The sequence below is a fragment of the Meleagris gallopavo genome, chromosome 2, assembly GCF_905368555.1.
Source record: "Meleagris gallopavo chromosome 2, MGAL_WU_HG_1.1, whole genome shotgun sequence".
NCBI classification, from domain to species: Eukaryota; Metazoa; Chordata; class Aves; order Galliformes; family Phasianidae; genus Meleagris; species Meleagris gallopavo.
In genome coordinates, this window is record NC_139405.1 from 50,985,411 (window position 1) to 51,004,929 (window position 19,519).

The following is a 19,519-nucleotide window of genomic DNA, read 5'->3' on the forward strand; positions in this document are numbered from 1 at the left end:
GTGTCATCTGCTTAGGGGAAAGAGCTTATCCCAGAGCTTTTTTGGACATCTTAGAGGTAAAAGTGATTTCAGAGTAGTGCTTCCCTGTAGGACCAGAGATAAACTGCTCCTGGAGATGTTTTAAGTAATCCATTTCCCCGTGCTGTACAGCATTTAATGTGTATGAGCAACTGTCTGCAAGTTCTGTAATGATCGCTTTTGACAGCCATTCTTTAGTACTGTATTCAGTATTACTGTTATTACCTCCCCCTTTTTTTGCAGTGAATCTTAAGGTTTCTTTGCCACCCACTCATGTACCAGATTTCACATCAACTACAGAGAAGAGGAAAACTTTACTCAGCCTCTTGGCAATCATCCCACTTCTGGGCTTTCATTTGCCAGTGATCAGCCCAACATATATTGCAGAAGTATATGCAAATGAATATTATGCAAATTCTTCTAGGTGCTCTAAGTTGCATTAGGAGTAGACATGCTTTTCCATGTGGGTGAGTCCCAACATTTGTGTTTTCCTTTAACAAAGTCAATAAATTCTGATGGCATGTTGTTGGTTTTTTTTTCACTTTACATAAACTTGTATGGGGTGAACAGCATAAGAAGAGCAGCCTGGTACCCTATAAGCCAACAACAACTTCACTGTAATTAGCAGTATGCATCAGCTATCCAAGAATTAGCAGACCTCAACAATATAGCTCTCCTAGGGGAGTAGTGTTCTTGCATCAGTTTCATCTTCAAAAAAAAAAAATTATCAAGGTAGGAGCTGTCCATACAATTGCTCTCAGTCCAGCATTTTCTAGAGACCAATTTTTGTCTGGCTCACTTATTTTTCTTGGGTCTTCTGAATGGAGATTTCCACTCAGCTTAGAGGCTTTCACCTTGATTTCCAGTTCCTAGGGACTCTGTGCCTGAAGAGCCCGCACTATGCAATATTAATAGTACATGCCTTTTCATCTTTTAAAGGTTTGATAGTGACAGTGAAGTCTGACTGTCAGGAGACCTTGTTTTAGGGAAAACTAAAGCAAGAGCTCATGTTTTGTGATTCCCTGGGATTACTTCAGAGAACTGCAGAAAAGTAATGCATTGGCATTATTAAAGAGTATTTGTTTATCTAAGTGGTGGGCAGAGTATGATGCTCTTACTGTAATAACTGCCTTGACTTGTGGTAGCATCAAGTATTATAAAGCAAAGTCACAGGTGCAGCTGCTTAATTAAACTTTTGTATTTAAAAAGATTCAATACCTGAAAAATCTAAAATGTTTGGAAGACAAAATTGCATTTGTTGCAGAAACAAATGTGCTTTTCTTGCTTACAAGAGGATGTTTCAAAACTCTGTAACAAACCAGACCTTATTCAGATTTTGCAGACAAGTGGTCTTCTTAGTAAGCTGAAATTAAGTAGTGATTTCTATTTAAATTTTAACTTTTGTAAGGAATGCGGGTATGTTGAAGATTTTGGAGGGTTTGGGGAGAATAAGTTGACTCATAGTGGGAGTTTTAGTAAATCTTCTGCCTTGGAAAATGCTCCAAGTTTCATGTAAATGTTATAGTTTTATGTAAGTTGTCATAGCAATTAATTATACTAGGCAACCTTGATATGCTGCTTCATGATAAAGACAGTGCCTTGAATTCTGCAGGCTTTGAGATATTTTTTTTTTTCTCACACTCACAACTCAGTTCCTCTCTCTGCTGAACAAAGCAAGCTTTGTAGGCTTTATTTTCTTTCTTCCCCTTTTCCTCCTCCTTCCTCCTACACTTTGGGTGTGTGGGTTTTGATTTGTGGGTTTTTTTTTCCTCTTTCTACCACTTAGTCTTTGTACTGAAGCATTTGGAGTAGACTGCACTTAACTAATCAATGTTTTTTTAAAACGCAGTGTTAAAAATCAAATCACAGAGCAGGATGCTAGGCTATTCATCCAACTTACTGACAGGTAAGCCTGTCAGTAATTGATGCAGTAGTTAGAGACATGTCTGCTGTGTGCTCTTTCCCTGAGGTTTCCACCTCCACTACAACATCAGTAGAATGTTGGCGGAGTAGGTCTACAGGGAGATGCCAAACTTTGTTTCCTGGCAGATGTTTCTTTCCTTCCTTCATCTTTGCTTTAAATGAATTAAGATCTAACAGGGAAGCTGCTCAAATTCCTGGCCAAACTTCCAAACTAGTGCACCCAGTATTGGTGGTGGGCAACTTAGGATTTGCTTTTAGTAAAGCCACTGATCTTCATTTGACGAAATAAACATTCAGTAAAATACTAATCATTGACTTTCAAGTTTCTGGTTCAGATATCCTGGTTAGTCTGTGGATTGATGTATTTAGTAGTTCACATACGCCGTACTCTTGAAATTAGAGTAAAATAATTTTTACCACGGGTAAGAGTACTTCCTAAGAATGTTGGAACAAATTGTTTAAGTTCCTTTGGGAGATATAATGTTTATTGCCATGTACTAGTGTCACATTGCTGGAAAGCTGATCGGTTCTTCCAGGTGCTTACTGCATTTTAGAACTGTGTATTTTGGAATGTAAGAGTTGGCTGCTGCTACTGAACTGAACAAATGTGAAGTGCTGAATGTAAACTTGTAGCCTTTAGCAGGACATCAAAGACTTCAGGAAGAAAGTGTGTGCTCTTTGCTCCTGTCTTAATCAATTTTTTCTTTATTTTTGTTTTGTGTTTACACAATGTAGGTAAATAATGCCAGTGATCCTTGGTCAGGCTGGAATATTGGGAAGTCTGGGAACTGGGATAATGGAACTACTGGAGACAGCTGGGCAACGAAACCTGAAAGTGCAGCTGGCCAGAGGAACAGTGCTTCAAATAACTGGGATACAGCAGCAACATTTGGTCATCCACAGGCATATCAAGGACCAGGTGTGCTAATAATACTCTTACTTTTGAATAAATTAGAGTAGGTGGACAATGGACGTAGGACTTACCTAATCTTTTGCAACTGTAGGAAATGAATTGCTTAATAAAAAGTAAGTACAAAAATAAAAATAAAAATCTTCCAGGTAGGAAATCGTCATATGAGTAAATTGAATACTAAAATGATGAAGGTCATTGGCTGGTTTTAAAAATATTTAAAAATAAAAATAAAAATCAGATCCACAATACTGGGTGCCTCAAACCTGCCTCAAGCCAGAGTCTTGTTCACGGGCAATCTGTTCTTAGACACTTTGTTCAACTTGAATAACTGGAACTTAAACACCCTTGAATTTATGCATTCAGGTCTGTGAAGACATGGTCTCCAAATCCTTGATTTTAGGAAGATGGTAGTCTTTCAGAAGGCTCCTCACCTATTTGTAGGAAAGGAGTAAAATAAAGGAAAACTTACAACTGGATCTTACTAACCTGTAGTATATGAATATAGAGCAGTGCTGTTTTTTGTAATATTTTTACACATCAGCATCTCTCTCTTTTTTTTTTTCTTCCAATCACTGTAGCCCCAGTGGATTTGTAGTGTAGTGTTTATTAGGATATACTTGGTGTGGATGATAACTGAGGAAGAATAAAAAAATGCAAGATCAGCTAGCTCTTCAGTATATTTACCTTGTTGATTATCCGTTTATGTATGTTGAGGAGAGTGCTTCTGCTTTCTAAAGAGAAAGTATGTAACTGTCTTTACCCTTCCTCTCTACTTCAGCAGCTGCTGATGATGATGATTGGGATGATGACTGGGATGACCCGAAATCATCTTCACCATCTTACCTTGGTTACAAGGAAACTGAGTCGTCAGAGGCTGGGGGGTCCCAGCGTGGAAACTCTCGTGCAGCTGCTATGAAGTTACCACTTAACAAGTAATGGAAAATACAGAACAAATGTGTATATATTGAAGAGAACTGGAATTTTTCAAGTAGCATAGATGTGTTGCAATTAAACCTTCTTGAAATATGCAGTGTAAATAATATTTTGGGGATTAAGATGTATGTGGATTAAGTATTGGCTCTATGTGATTTGATAATATAGATTCAGGAAACCCTGAAAGTACATCATGAAACTATTTTTGGAGATGTTATACAAACAAATAATGCTTTTACAAGCTCTGCATTTCTGGACTTACTGTTGGTTAAATTTTTCACGACTAGTCATTCACAGATGGTTGACTTTGTTCATCAGTGGACATTTTGTCCAGTTACGCTGCAGTACCTCTCCATCAGTTTGGCAGCTACTTGTTGCAAACCCATTTACTATGACCAGCATAAAAATAATTTAAAAGCATTTGTCTGAAAGGTATGTAAAACTTGTAGTGTTTCTGAAAGCAAGTAGTAGATTATAGATACTTCAAGGGCTAAGTATCTTCTTAATTAAAAAGAGAACCGCTATTTGCCATTCGTAAAGCCTTTGTGTAAGGATGCTACAGTGAATTTTGTGCATTTTTCTTTCTAATTGGTGGACAAATTATTTTAACTCATACTTAGAAGTACTTTTTAAATCCAGACTTCGTTGTTCTTTAAGATGATTGAATTCTCATTGTCTGAAACAGCAAGAAGGTGTGCATGTGTGTACGTGCATGTGTGCATCTGCAAAGTATGGGCTGCAGTGAATGGTGTGGCAAGTGTTAGTTCATGCCCTCCTGTTACATTTGCTCTGGTGGACTGCAGGGCACAAGTAACTACATGTCATGCAAGAAGGAGCCTGTATTACACAGACAAAAGCTGGAGATTAGCAGCACAAACTTTTCTGTTTTTTCAGGGTGAATAGTTGGTAACCCATGTCATAATTTTTTTTTATTTTTGAGAAATGCTAAGTGTTTTTCTTAGTGGTGATGTATTCTGTGCATGTTGAAAGGGCATGCAAAGTAAATTTATCACTTTGGTTTGGTTAGATTTCCTGGATTTGCGAAACCTGGAATGGAACAGTATCTATTGGCAAAGCAGCTAGCAAAACCAAAAGAGAAGATTCCCATAATTGTAAGTTGGAGGTAGATGAGTGAGTGTGACTGTGGTGTGGGTGTGACTTTTGTTTAGTGGGTTGGCTGGATTTTTATTTGGTTCTTTTTAGGGAGGAAGTGGGGTGATGGTTGATTTCTGACTTGTTTTGGTTATTGTTTTTTTGGTTTGTTTCATTTTTTAGATTCTCTCCACTTCTCTTCTTACCCAAGTTAACTTTTAGTCTCAGTGTTGTTAAATATATCCGAGTCAGACAAAATTGGTGTTTAATACATAATTAGAATTGTCACTGTCATTATGAAACTATACACCACTTAAAGTCATGATGGACTGCATTCCAGAGTCCTGTATCACTGAGGGTTTTTTCAGAGTCAAGTTTTAACTCTTCTCTTCTAAGCGTTCTTCTGTTTTCAAAATTATTCTTAATAATGTTTTTCTTACCTGCATTATTTGTGAATGTGAAAAACAAGCCTTGTTGAAACAGAGAGGGCAGAAAATGTATTACAGTGTCTCAGCTTTCTTAATAGTTACTTGAAGTACGTTCATGAAGGTTTGCTGTATTCAGTCATGATGGTGAGTTCATCTGCTGATCTAATAAACAGACTGTTCTAGATCTATACTATTTTAGTGAAATATGATGGAGGTAATAATACCTACAACTCATTGCTCCTTAGTTATTTGAAAAAAATGTACTTAAATACAACTGTACTTAAATACAACTGTGGTAAATTATATCTAGCTGCAGGAAACCCCTGTGTTTCTTGATTCTCAGGCTCATTGAAAGCGTCTGAAACTTCTAAATGAAGAGAATTAGAAACTCTGTTTTGAAAATATTCTTCATTCATGTAATGGAATGTATTTGTTTCTTTGTTTGTTTCCTTGTTTGCTGCTGGTACAATGTCATGTATTCAATTTAAAACAGTAATATTTGCAATTTCTTACAGATTGGTGATTATGGCCCAATGTGGGTTTATCCTACCTCTACATTTGATTGTGTGGTGGCAGATCCCAAAAAAGGTTCAAAAATGTATGGTCTCAAGAGCTACATTGAGTATCAGCTGACCTGCACTGTAAGTGTATCTAAAACAGGCTGTTCTCTTTCACAAATGTGGGTCATTTGAACAGATAAATAAGTTTATTCAAGTTGGTTACAGGGTTATAAATGGTGATTGACACAAGTTTTCCCCCAAAGAGTAGCTTTGTTATTTCCTAGCATTTTTAGTTCTGTAACTATAGATTCAAGACTACATCATAAGTTTTATTTCAAGTTCCACCTATTTACTGGTCACACTTGTTTCATGTTGCTATCTGTAGATGCCTGTCAAAATTCAGAGTTGTGTTTCTCTTACAGAACACTAATCGATCTGTCAACCACAGATACAAGCACTTTGATTGGTTGTACGAGCGTCTCCTGGTTAAATTTGGATTAGCCATTCCAATCCCATCTCTTCCAGACAAGCAAGTAACAGGTAAATGTTTATTACTTGTTTGTGGACTCATAGGAATCATAGAATCACTAAGGTTGGAAAAGACCTCTGAGATGATCCTGTCCAACTGTCCACTTTCACCAATATTTCCCACTAAACCATGTCCCTCAGCACAACATATAAATGTTTCTTGAGCACATCTAGAGTCAGTGACTCCACCACCTTCTTGTGCAGTCCATTCCAGTGCCTGACCACTCTCTCGGAGGAGTATTTCCTAACATCCAACCAAAATCTATCCTGATGCAAGTTGAGGCCGTTCCCTCTAGTCTTACTGCTAATTACACAGGAGAAGAGGCTGACCCCCACCTCACCACAGCCTCCCTTCACGTAGCTGTTGAGAGTGATAAGGTCTCCCCTGAGCCTATTCTTCTCTAGACTGAATAATCCCTGTTCCCTCAGCCACTCCCCATAACACTTGTGCTCCAGACCCCTCACCAGCTTCATTGCCTTTCTCTGAACACACTCCAGTGCTTCAGGGTCTTTCCTATGGTGAGAGGCCAAAACTGAATGCAGTACTTGAGATGTGGCCTTGCCAGTGATAAGTACAGAGGGATGATCACTTCCTTGCTCCTGCTGGCAACATTATTTCTGATACAAGCCAAGGTGACCAATGCATCTACCTGCATACACTGCTGGCTCATGTTCAGCCAACCGTGAACCAACACCCCCAGGTCTGTTTCTTCTACACAGTCTTCCAGCCACTCAACTCCAATCCTGTAGTGTTGCTGTAAGTTGTTTTGACCAAAGTGCAGGATCCTGCATTTGATCTTGTTGAACTTCATCCCATTGGCCTCAGCCCAGCTATCCAGCCTGTCCAGATCTCTCTGTAGGGCCTTACTACCTCCAAGCACATTGACACATCCTGCCAACTTGGTGTCATCTGCAGTTCTACTGTGGGTGCACTCAATGCCCTCATCCAGATCATCAGTAAAGATATTGAACAGGACAAGCCCCAGTACTAATCCCTGGGGAACACCACTTGTGACTGGTCATCAGCTGGATTTAACTCCATTCACCGCCACTCTCTGGCCCCATCCAGCCAGTTCTTTACCCAGCAATGGGTGTACCTGTCCAAGCCATGGTCTGCCAGCTTTTCCAGAGAATACTGGAGACAGAATCAAAGGCCTTGCGAAAGTCTAGGTAGACTACATCAACAGCCTTTCCCTCATCCACCAGGCAGGTCACTCAATCATAGAAAGAGATCAGGTTGGTCATACAGGACCTGCCTTTCATGAACCCATGTTGGCTGCGCCTGATCACCTGGTTGTCCCACACATGCTTTGTGATCTCCCTCAAGATGATCTGCTCATCTAACCTTTCCTGACACTGAGGTCAGGTTGACAGGCCTGTAGTTCCTTCAATCCTCCTTATGACCCATCTTGTACATGGGAATCCCACTGGCAAGTCTCCAATACTCTATGACCTCTCTAGGAAATCGGAAGTGCTGATAGATGGTGGAAAGCAGCTTGGCAACCACCTCTACCAGTTCCTTCAGCACTCTTAGGTGGATCCCATCTGGCCCCATGGACTTGTGGCAGTCCAGGTGGAGTAGTAAGTCTCTTAACTGTTTCCACCTGAATCATAGGGAGTTTGTTCTGCTCCCCATCTGAAACTTCCAGGTCAGGGGGTTGAATACCCCAGGGATAACTGTTCTGACTTCTAAAGGCAGATGTAAAGAAGGCATTGAAAACCTCAGCCTTTTCCTTAACCTCAGTGATCACATGCCCTGCTGCATCCAGGATGGAGATTCTCGTTAGCCCTCCTCTTACTGTTAATATATTTTTAAAAACGTTTTTTGTTCTCTTTTACCCCAACAGTCAAGTTGGGTTCAAGCTGGGCTTTTGGCTTTCTAATTTTCTCCCTGCGTATCCTAACAACTTCTTTGTACTCTCCATGAGTTGTCTGTCCCTTCTTCCACAGAAGACAGATTGTCTTTTTCTCCTCAGGAAAAGCTCCTTGTTTATTCACATCACTCTTCTTCCCCACCGGCTCATCTTGTGGCACAGGGGAATAGTCTGCTTCTGTACCTTTAAGACTTCCTTCTTGAAGAGCATCCAGCCTTCCTGGACCCCTTTACCCTTCAGGACTGAATATCATGGGAACCTCCCCTGCCAGAACACTTCAGTCCTCCCACCAGAAGTCCAAGGTAGCAGTTTTGCTGGCCTTCCTCATGACTTCAACAAGAATTGAGAACTCTACCATTTTGTGGTGACTGTTCAAGACAGCTCCAGAAGAGAAATAAGGAGAGAATTTTTGTTCAAGTTTCAGTTATATCTTACTGCTTGGGTGTTTTTTTCCCCATTTTCTTTAAAAAAGATATCAAGAAAAACCTTTCATTGTTCAGTATTTATGGTGAATTGTAACTATCTGTTGCTAACCAAACACCACCAGTAAAAGCATCACTTTGTATCTCCAGTTTATTTCTCTAGGCCATTGATTTAAAGCCAAGATAAAGTGGATTATTCTTTTGTTTGTTTACTTACTGTTATTTCCCTATTATTGCAGAAGATATTCGCTGCTGGAGAGAATAGATAGCTAGTTATATTCTGTATTTGCAGATTGTCTGGAGGAATTGTTTTGAGATTTTTGTTTTAATTTTCTTTTGCATTTGATTGTGAAAGTGTTATGTTGTAGGACCTTTGCTGCAAAGCTCTCAGAAGAAAGGGAGAATTCTAAAACCTATTCTTTGCCAATAAGCAAAATGTTGTGGCTATTCCTCCTATTGCTTGATTTCACCTTGGTTTAGAGAGCATATTTCATTTGTGTAGCACTGTGCTCCAGTCTAATGCCCATTTGGCTTGACCAAACTCTCCAAAGCCTATGAAAGTCAATTGTTCTTACTTAAGGAAAGTGAGATTGCACAACTTCAGTGCTCACGAAGTCAGTAACTACAATTGAATGTGCAGTCTGTGCGTTTTCACCAGTCTCTTGCTCCCTTTCTGCAAGGGCACATGAGTGTTTGTGAGGAAAGGAGTAAACCTGTATAAAATCTGCCTATTTCTACTTGTATGTTTTCTGGTAAAATTTTTATAAAGGCTTTAGGACAACCAGCCAAAAACAAGCATGCAAAAGCAGGCATGTAGCCAACCACATGGCTGTGGGCATCAGTAAAAATGCAGCAGTTCAATTGTGTTTGAAGAAAGCTAAGCATTGATGCAAATGCTGGGATAAATGCCGAGGAAACTGAAAAGTGAGGAAGTGACTTCCTCCCCTCCCCTTAGATAGCCTCGTACTTGGAATTCACCAATATATTTAGGTTAACTTGTGCTTGTGGACTGAAAGGAAACCAGAAGACCTGATGAAGTCCGTAGATTTCGTTTTAACTGTATCTTAATACTCAAGTCTTTGTCATCTCAATTAAATTGATACTCCTCCCTCCCCCAAAAAAAGAAAAACATTACACTCTTTTTTTTCTGAAGTGTTACAGGAAACACTGAGAAATTGTGCTTATCACTTTTCATATTTGCAGTTTATAAATAAATTAAAATCCTTGCTTGTCAAGCTGCTGCCATAGTAATTTTACAGTAGAACTATATTGAAACTGTTTGCATTTGTTATCTAAAGGAATCTCTCATTTCTTTCAAATATATCCTATTCAATCATGTTTAAGAAGTCTGTAGTCCATTTTTTAAAAATTAGATATTATTCTCTTTAGATATAGTTTGTGGTAAAATTAAAATACTCTTACAAACACACAGTACTGAAGCACTACTGGTTTAAAAATATATTTTTTTGGTTACTTGGTGCTGTAATCTGACAAAAAAGATCAATTACTGAGTCATATATGTATTATAACCAGTTCATACATAAGATGTATTGAGACTTCTGTTTTGTCAAATACATTCATTTGCTCACAACCATAAAAATAAAATCTGCTGTTTGAAATCAGACTACTCAAATACAAATGCTGTGTTATTTAGATATGATGTACTTGGAAGTAGCTAGTTCATCTTCCTCAAACTTTGTAGAGCCCTGCCAATAATTTTTTAGACTGTATCAGAAAAACATATTCCAAGTCCATGCCTAGCTTGTCTTGGATCATCAGGCTATCTTAATTTCTCCATCCAAAAGTTTATTAATCTCTTTTTTTCCAGAAAGTGATTTGGTTGTGGGTGAGGTTTATGTTCTTATAGTGTTTTCTAACTGTCTTTAAAAGGAGCAATATCCAGTACTGTGATCTGGGGTTTTTCTGATTAGTTACCTTAATGTTTACTCCATGTAAGTTCTGCCTCTATTTAATAACTCAAAACATAAATTACAGGTTTTGTTTGTGGGTTTCTAGTGTGTTTGTATGTATATATGTGTATGTGTATATACATAAATATAAAAAAGAAAAGCCGATTACTGAAATGGAAATATAACAATTACTGTGCATTGTATAACAGGGCGCTTTGAAGAAGAATTTATCAAAATGCGTATGGAGAGGCTGCAAGCTTGGATGACAAGGATGTGTCGCCATCCTATTGTTTCAGAAAGTGAAGTTTTCCAGCAATTTCTCAATTTCCGAGATGAGAAGGTAAGAAATGGCTGGAATTTAGGAGTTGTTCCCTCCCCCTCTGTCCCCCCAACACCCACCATTCCCCCTTCAAAGTAAGAATTACACTCCGTAGTCTTCTGATTTGTCTGCCCCCTGTGGGCAGCAGCAAGAATCTGTAACCTGTTGGGTTTGGTAGATTCAGCTGACAGCTTAAAGTAAGACATAGAGTTGCTTTTGTGAAGTACTCTGTGCCACTCTGACAGTCTTGAAAGTAGCATTGCTGCCAGTCTAAGGACAGTTTGCATCTTCCAGCAGGGCATACAAGAAATGATTTAGGGTTTTTTCCTTATCCACCTCTGTCAGGCTTGCTGCAGTCCTCTGATTGGTATTGCCTTGCTAACAATAGTAACTGTTTTGTTGCAGAACTGGAATGTTTTTCATCCTGTACTATATTTAAAAACAAAAAATCCCCACATATGGTTTTGCACTGCAATCAGTTGTAATGGGATTATGCTGCAGCCTGACCCAATATACCAAGCCTTTTCTAATTTCCTCCCTTTCCCTTCCCTTCATTTACTTATGCATTTCTTTTTGGGGGGATTAATATCTTCACCTTCAGTAAGTAATATTTTATTCATGATTGAGCTCAAGCTCTGTTAATAATGTAGATATCAAGTATCTACTGATGAGGAAGTGAATAGGAAAATTGCTATTTTCAACACATAGTCATACTAAATTCACACTGACTCCTCAAAAAGTAAATGATTCTTGCACGTTTTTAAGACAAGATTGAATAAAGTCCTCAGTAACTAAGGTCACATCTGACCCTTTTTGAGTAGGATGTTGGACTACAGACCTCCTGAATTCTATTCCAACCTGATTATTCTGAAATAAAGGGTTTACTAATATAATAATTGCAGTCATAATTAAGTGCTATTTGAATGGACAGTGCTGAGTTTTATAATCATGTTAGTTAATCACTGGCTCTTAGAATCTAACTTACAGACTGATATAAACAGAGCAGATCTGATGCATCTGGAATTTTTTCCTTCTCTTTCCACTAACAGCTCAGTATGACAATTACATTAAGAGTCTTGTGATCACCTTGAGCCGCTTCTGATATCAGTACTACCACATGTGCACATACAGCTGAATATAATTGCCATTATACTTTTTGTATGCTTTTCAGTACATACAAAAGGGCCTTTTTACCACAAAATCTAGAAAACAAAGTGCTCAAGCAAAAGGGGAAAACTCTTGAAGAAGCCTTGGCCCAACTGAAACTTTCATTGTTACACTGTAGGGATGTTGAGAAAGTCTGAAGCCCTTTTCGAATTAAACATTCCAAAGCAGGTAAAGGATAACAAGAAAGTTTTTGTTTGTTTGTTTGTTTGAAGTGTGCCAACAGTAAAAGAAAGACTAGCGAAAATGTGGTCCCCTACCTAAATGAGATGGGTGCCTTTGTAACAGAGGGCACTGAGAAGGCAAAGATCCTGAATGCCTTGTTTGCTTCAGTCTTTAATGTTAAGATTAGCTCTCAGGAATCCCGGACCCCACAGGTAAGAGAGAGAATCTGGGTAGAGGACTTTCTGTTGGTTGAAGAGGATCTGGTCAGAAAGTGACTAGCCAAAATCAGCGCACACAAATCCATGGACCCCAATGGGATGCACCCATATGTGCTGAGAGAAATGGCAGAGGTGATTGCTGAACCACTGTCGGTCTTCTTTGGAAGGTCTTGGCAAACAGGAGAGGTGCCTGAAGACTGGAGGATAGCCAGTGTCACTCCAGTCCTCAAAATGAGCAAGGAGGATCTAGGAGACAACGGGCCAGGTAGCCTCAACTCCATCCCTGGAAAGGTGATGGAACAACTTGTTCTGGATGCCAACTCCATGCAGTTGGAAGAGAAGAAGGTTATCAGGAGTAGTCAACGTGGATTCACCAAGGGAAAATCATGCTTGACCAACCACAGCCTTCTATGTTGTCATCACTGGCTGGGTAGATGAGGGGAGAGCATTGTATGTTGTGTACCTTGACTTCAACAAGACATTTGACACCATCCCCCACAGCATCCTTGTTATGAGACTTAAAAAATGTGGGATAGATGAGTGGACAGTGAGGTGGATTGAGAACTGGCTGACTAGCAGAACTCAGATGGCTGTCATTAGTAGTGCAGAGTCTGATTGGAGGCCTTTAACTAGTGGTGTTTCCCAGGATTTCATGCTGGGTCTGGTCTTGTTCAACATCTTCATCAACGACCTGGATGAGGGAATAGAATCCACTCTCAGCAACTTTGCTGATGATAAAAAGAATTGGCAGATACACTGGAAGGCTGTGTTACCATTCAACAAGACCTGAACAGACAGAAGAATTGGGCAGGAAGGAACCTGATGAGGTTTAACAAGGCAAGTGTAGAGTCTTGCACCTGGTGAGGAATAACTGCATGCATCAGTACAGGCTAGGGGATGACCTGCTGCAGGTGAGCTCTATGGAGAAGGACCTGGGAGTCCTGGTGGCCAACAGATTGGCAGTGAGCCAGCAGTGTGCCCTTGTGGCCAAGAAGGTCATTGTTATCCTGAGGTGCATTAAAAAGAGCGTAGCCAGCAGATTAAGAGAGATAATCCTTCACCTCTGCTCTGCCTTAGTGTGGCTGCATTTAGACTGCTGCATTTAGTTTTTGGCTCCCCAGTTCAAAAAAACAGGAATCTCCTAGAAGGAGCCCAGTGGAGGGGCACAGAGATGATAAAGGGCCTGGACCATCACCCATATAAGGAAAGGCTGAGTAACCTGGGTCTGTTCAGCCTGGGGAGGAGAAGTCTGGGAGGGAATCTGAGAAATGTTTATAAATACTGAAAGGATGTGGACTGCAAGTGGATGAGGCCAGGCTCTTCTTGGTGGTGTGTAGCGATAGGGCAAGGAGTAATGGCCTAAGACTTGAACATAAGAAGTTTGGTACTAACATGTGGAAGAACTTATTTATGGTAAGTGTGACAGAGCACAGGAGCAGGTTGCCCAAAGAAGTTGTGGATTCTCCTTCTCTGGAGATATTAAAGACCTGTCTGGATGCCTGCCTTTGTGACCTATTGTAGGGAACCTGCTTTAGCAAGAGAGTTGGACTCGATGATCTCTTGAGGTCCTTTCCAACCCCTGCAATTCTATGATTCTATGATTCATATGAAAGATTTTAAGGTGGGTGGTCTGTTCTCCTAGACATTCTAGTCAGTGTTTAAGTGCACGTCCTTAACAGTGGATTATCGGTTCTTTATTTATTTTTTTGTCTTTCCTCAAGGAGTGGAAAACTGGAAAGCGGAAGGCAGAAAAAGATGAAACTGTCGGAGTCATGATCTTTTCCACAATGGAACCAGAAGCTCCTGACCTTGACATGGTAGAAATGTAAGGTGTTGGTTTGCTTGCTTTAGTATTTTTTGGTTGGTTTGTGTTATGCTTTTTTGTATTTGCATGTTTTTTTTTTTACAGTAGATATAAATCTGAGTAGACAACATATACTGAGTTAATATAAAACTAAAATAGTAAACATTTTGGATGCAAAACATTATCCAAATTCCTACATTTAATAATATGTCATGCATACTATGTATCTATGTTTATTACTTTAGTTTTATATTAACTCAGTATATGTTGTTGAATAAACTAGAGGGACAGTATTAGAAGTATTTATAGGAGCAAAAACAATAGCCTACCTACAGGTGGAAATAGCCCAGCGTAGACTTTATGCAAGTGCTGCAGTACTTTTTAAGGTGCATATAACAACTGTGCTGTAGCAGTTCTGTGCTAATCAGAAAGAATGGATGTTCATACATCACTTCCACTTTGAACATGAGGATTTCAAACTTTCTGCTTTTCTGAAGTGGTGTGCTGTAGTTGTCCTAGTGGTATAAAAGCCTAAGAAGATGAACCAGGAGAGAGCGCATCTGATTATATACCCATAGGTATATAATTTAAATGTTTGCAAAATGCTTCAAGATGACAGCTTTTTTTCTGCTGTTTATATGTGGGGCTTAGGTGTCTGAAGATAAGTGGCTTGAAAACCTCTTGATGTACCCAAGAGAAGAGCGAGCACTGATACAAACACTTGCAAGAAGCCCATCACTTCTATAATGTTAGGCAAGACCACCAGTGGGACAGGCTGTGTGTAGTGGCAGTGCTGTATCACTTCTAAACCCCACTCCATCAGTCCTGTTAATGTTTCTGTGAGAAACCCCTACTGCAAACCAGGCAGCTCCAACAGAGACTCTGGCTGAGGTGGGCAGCCTGGGGTGGTGCTGAGAATTTACCTTTTGGCACTGCAAGGTGACTCTGATGCCTTAGACATGCACACCGTGTTCCAGTGCCTGGGAACCTCTCAGGGTGCTATTAAAAATGTTTGTGTGAACCTACACATTAGAGTATGCTCTCAAGTCTGCTCTGTCACTGCTTCTGTACTGTTAGCAGTAAGAAAGGTGGTCGAATGCCTTAATTCTTACTTTTTAATTAGGAAGGAATAGTTGAGGGAGAACCTCCAATTGTAAATGGTAAGAATGGAAAGCAGGCCTTGATTCATATAAAGAAAGAAACTTGGGAAGTGTATTTAAATCTTACCTTAAAGGATAACCTCATGGTTTCTTTTACACAAGAGGAATAAAATGTTGTGTCTGAAACATGCCAGTGTTCTCCAACATCAGCCCCAGAATAAGACCACTTTTATTATGAGCTAATATGATGGCATTTTCAGGAAAAGAAGTGAAAATGCAAATAAAACGGTAAAAGCAGCTTGCTGAACCTTTGATAGTACAGCATTTATATCTATATTTATATCTATTTATTTATATAAATTATATATATATATATATATATATATATATATAATGTATAATAATTTTATTGCATTGTTGGTGTTAGCATTCGGTATTCCGGACTCAGTTCTTTTTTTGAGTTTTTCGAGTTCAGGCTCCCATCAACAAAACAGAGGAGAGCACGGTCTGGCCGTTCTTTTTGCAGTCACCTTACCTTTACTGTTGCTGTTTTGCCATCCTGGGAAAGGAAAGTGTTTTGTCCAATTAATTTCTTAGAAGATCACTTACAGCATTTTAGTTGTTTTAATCGAGATAGATACAGTAGTGATATTAGAGAGGACTACACATCAGTCTTTGTACTGTACTGAGCGGTATGGAGTCAGTTAGATGTCATTTCCTTCTTTAAAACTGTGCAATTTCAGTTTATTCACCTAATTCAACTGTTATTTCTCAATCTATTCGGCTATGAAGTTGTGATGTATTTTTCTGTTTTTCCTCAGATGCTTTGCGCTTTCAAATAAGATAACTTTGTCCTTGAATAAAGCATGAAATATTCTTTTCATAGTCTTGAAAGTCCTAAATTCTCTAAGTGGACAAATCAGGCTGTTCAGTAGTTCTTGGGTTAAAGTTTTGCAGTGTTCAATAGTTCTTCAGTAAAAAGATGCTATTTGCTGAAACAATTTTGCTAGTAGTTGGACAGTTTTTAATAAAGTCTGGAACAATTATATTTATTCAGTGGTTACATGAATTTTGCTGCTCCTATAACTCTGACATCTAACTTCCTGTTAGTGTGGCGACCTTCTCTCTGCATCTATCTAAATTGTTTTTGTTTTTGCTTCTTTCTTATGTCCCAGAGAACAGAAATGTGACGCAGTGGGTAGGTTCACCAAAGCAATGGATGATGGAGTTAAAGAGCTGCTGACAGTGGGACAAGAGCACTGGAAGAGGTGTACAGGGCGTAAGTGTCTCTTCTGAACTCAACAGTGTTTTCATTCTTGTTCTGTTTGTTTGTTTCTTTTGTAAGTCAAAGCACAGTTTAAAGGAAATCCTAAATTATAATGAGATTTATATGCCTTTCTTGCAGTTTTTGGTGTCTGAAAGGGTGAGTTGAGCAGGTTTTTCAGTTCTTTTGTGTTTTTGCCCATAATAGAATTGTTTGGTCCCCGCCTGTAGGCTTAAAAATACTGTAAGTTAAATAATTCCAGTCATCCATCTAAATTCTTGTTGCATCTGTTCTATTTGTCATTCATCTACATTTTAGTGATGTGGGCAAAGTAGACCGTCTCTTTGATCAAGTCATAAATTGTTGCACTTTATTAACCTTTTATTTTGGCATGCTAGGAGAGGAGATTTAAACATGAAAAGAGTTCAAAAAGTTTTCTTTTAATTAAAAAAAGAACACCGAGGAACTTGATTATAACTTATTCTTTAGCCCTATTCTTTTTTTCTTTTCTTTTCTTTTTTGTTTCCTATCTTGTCTCTTCCTTCCTGCAGATATTTAGGGTTGCAGAACTTCACACCAAGTCCCTATGACTGCCTGGGCACTAATTTCCTAGTCCACAGCAGTGTTCAGTGTTTGTGGCCACCACAAGGCAGCTATTAAAGGAAGCAGGTACTACAGCTGAGAATCATAATAAACACTTCAGGGCAGGCTGTAGTGTCTGACTACCAAAGACCTGTTATATAATTCTCCTCAAATCTACTTTTTTGTTGTTGTTGTTCTTTCCTTCCCCCCACTCTCTCCACCCCAGACATTGTCCCCAGACTTGGAATGCCTCCTAAGTTTCTCTTCATTGGTATCTAATCTTACATTGCAGTTGAATATCTGGAGCTGACTAGCAGGAATGGGAAGTGTAGAAGCTCAGTCTTTTCTGATAGTGATTACATTAGCACCTGCGGGATATGGTTTTAAACTATTTACATTCCTCCACTTGATGAGGAAGGTTTCTTTCCACACATCACTGACCCTCCTGCTGCTAACGTTAAAAATAGTCTAAATCTGAACTCTCTTACCGCACAAAACACAACTCTAACATTGTAGAGCCCTCATTTCACTAGGGGATCATTACTGGCAATTCTGGGTAGAAAGAAAAGGTCAGGGGAAGGAGAGTCTGTCAGCATAGACTACAACAATAGCATTGCTTTGCAGTCACAGAAGAAAATGATCGAAACACTGTAGTTAAGGGTTGGCTGTGACTTGTGCTACAGCAGAAATTCATTATTCTGTTCACTGTTAAAATCTCTCTAAACTTATGACATAAGTGCTGTGGGGATGTAATTATTTTTTTTGTGTAATCATTTTTACAGTGGTCGCAGCTTTTAATTAGCTTGCATAAACACAAAGTCAGATGTGATCGGCAGTTTTAACTTCTGACTTTTCAGACATGCATACTGAATGGAAAAGGGAGAATAGCAAAATCTGGACTTGAAAGACTGAATAATTTAAATTTCTGTCAGTTCTAGTCTGAACTCCTAATCAGAAGTATTTTTGGCACTTCCTGAGCAATGACTTCTATGCATTCCATTCCGTAACATTTAAAATGACTGACAGTCAGAAATGCAAATGGAATGAAGATGTTCTTTGCTGAAGTTACCACTGGGGTGTCAGGAATGAGTAAATGGCTGAAAAAAAGAGTTTTAGAACTCTGAATCTTACCTGCTCCATAAGAAACATTAGTTTTCATAAGTAGTCTCACTCCTGGGAAATGATTTTATAGATGATCAATAAAGTAATCCTTTTTTTTTTGTTCTGGCTACAGAAGGGTCCCTCTGAAAATCCAACTGTATGTAATGCTAGAGTAACCAAAAACTGCTGTGTACCCTCATGAGCACAGATATTTGACAACAAAAAGCAAATCTATTTTTTTTCTGTTCCTTGCTAGTGTAGGTAGTTTATTTGAAACAATGGGAACAAAAAATAACTGCTTTCACTGCTCAGATTGCTTTTTAGGCCTCTGGAGTGGTGATAGTTTTAGTAATAAACACATACCCATTAATCATTTTTTTTTTTTTTTAATTTGTGAGGAAGCAAATTATGCATATATTTTTAATAAATGGACTCAAGAATTCAGCTTTGTAATTCACATAGTTACATCAGCTTTTATTCCTCAATAAGCCTGGTTTCTAGTCTCTTTAACTATCAAATCCATTATTTCAGGAGAGTTTAGGTATTAGAGGTCTGTAAGCTAATTGTCTCTTTAGAATATTAGATTTCTGCTTCGTGTCACCTTCCTTATAGAGGAGGGTGAAAAAAATCTCACTATACACATAAGTTGGAGGACTGAGGTTAAGTGTGCAGTGAAATTTTTACAGCATTTGCACACTGTTTCCCAGCTGTTTGTGGCCTTCAAAAATCCAAACTGCAGAGAGCTTTATCCAGTTTTGAAGCTTTTGTAGCAGGGTGAAGGGGGTGAGAATGTAATTGTAAATTCTTCACTACTAGCAAGAGTGTAATACCTCATTGGTTTTGACATATGCTTCTTTCAAGTTTTGGAAATGTTGCAAATTAAGATTAAATCTTAAAGATTTTTGCTTCTGTTTCCCTCTTTTCCCATCCCTTTATCGCTTTCAGCACTGCCCAAGGAATACCAGAAGATCGGAAAAGCACTGCAGAGCCTGGCACTGGTCTTCAGCACTAGTGGTTACCAAGGTACTTCTGCAGTTTCATTTGTACTTCAGCTAGCAAAAGATATTTCAATTACATTGTGCTATGGGGTTTTTTTGCAAAGGTCTTGATTCTTTCCTTTTTGAATGTAGATGTCAGTCATGTTTCTGGAAAACTACTAAAACCTTGTTGCTCCATATTTATTATGGTTGTTTTTTATATTTTAATCTGTGGTCTTGTTTCTTTCATTCTGGAATCAGGTGCTGCGTTGGTAGTGGTGGAG

General features: G+C 38.9%; 1 protein-coding gene across 2 annotated transcripts in view; it reads left to right on the top strand.

The window, feature by feature from the left end:
• Positions 1-19,519, top strand: part of SNX9 (sorting nexin 9) — a 59,086-nt gene that overhangs the window by 27,648 nt on the left and 11,919 nt on the right. Inside the window, exons 5-13 of one of the 2 annotated variants that reach the window (XM_085217115.1) lie at positions 2,677-2,860; positions 3,633-3,786; positions 4,815-4,899; positions 5,823-5,948; positions 6,230-6,347; positions 10,751-10,881; positions 14,129-14,232; positions 16,487-16,590; positions 19,204-19,281. In XM_085217115.1, coding sequence (XP_085073241.1) covers positions 2,677-2,860; positions 3,633-3,786; positions 4,815-4,899; positions 5,823-5,948; positions 6,230-6,347; positions 10,751-10,881; positions 14,129-14,232; positions 16,487-16,590; positions 19,204-19,281 — 1,084 coding nt within the window. The remainder of the gene's footprint in view (positions 1-2,676; positions 2,861-3,632; positions 3,787-4,814; positions 4,900-5,822; positions 5,949-6,229; positions 6,348-10,750; positions 10,882-14,128; positions 14,233-16,486; positions 16,591-19,203; positions 19,282-19,519) is intronic. The other variant, XM_085217116.1, reaches the window with a different exon arrangement.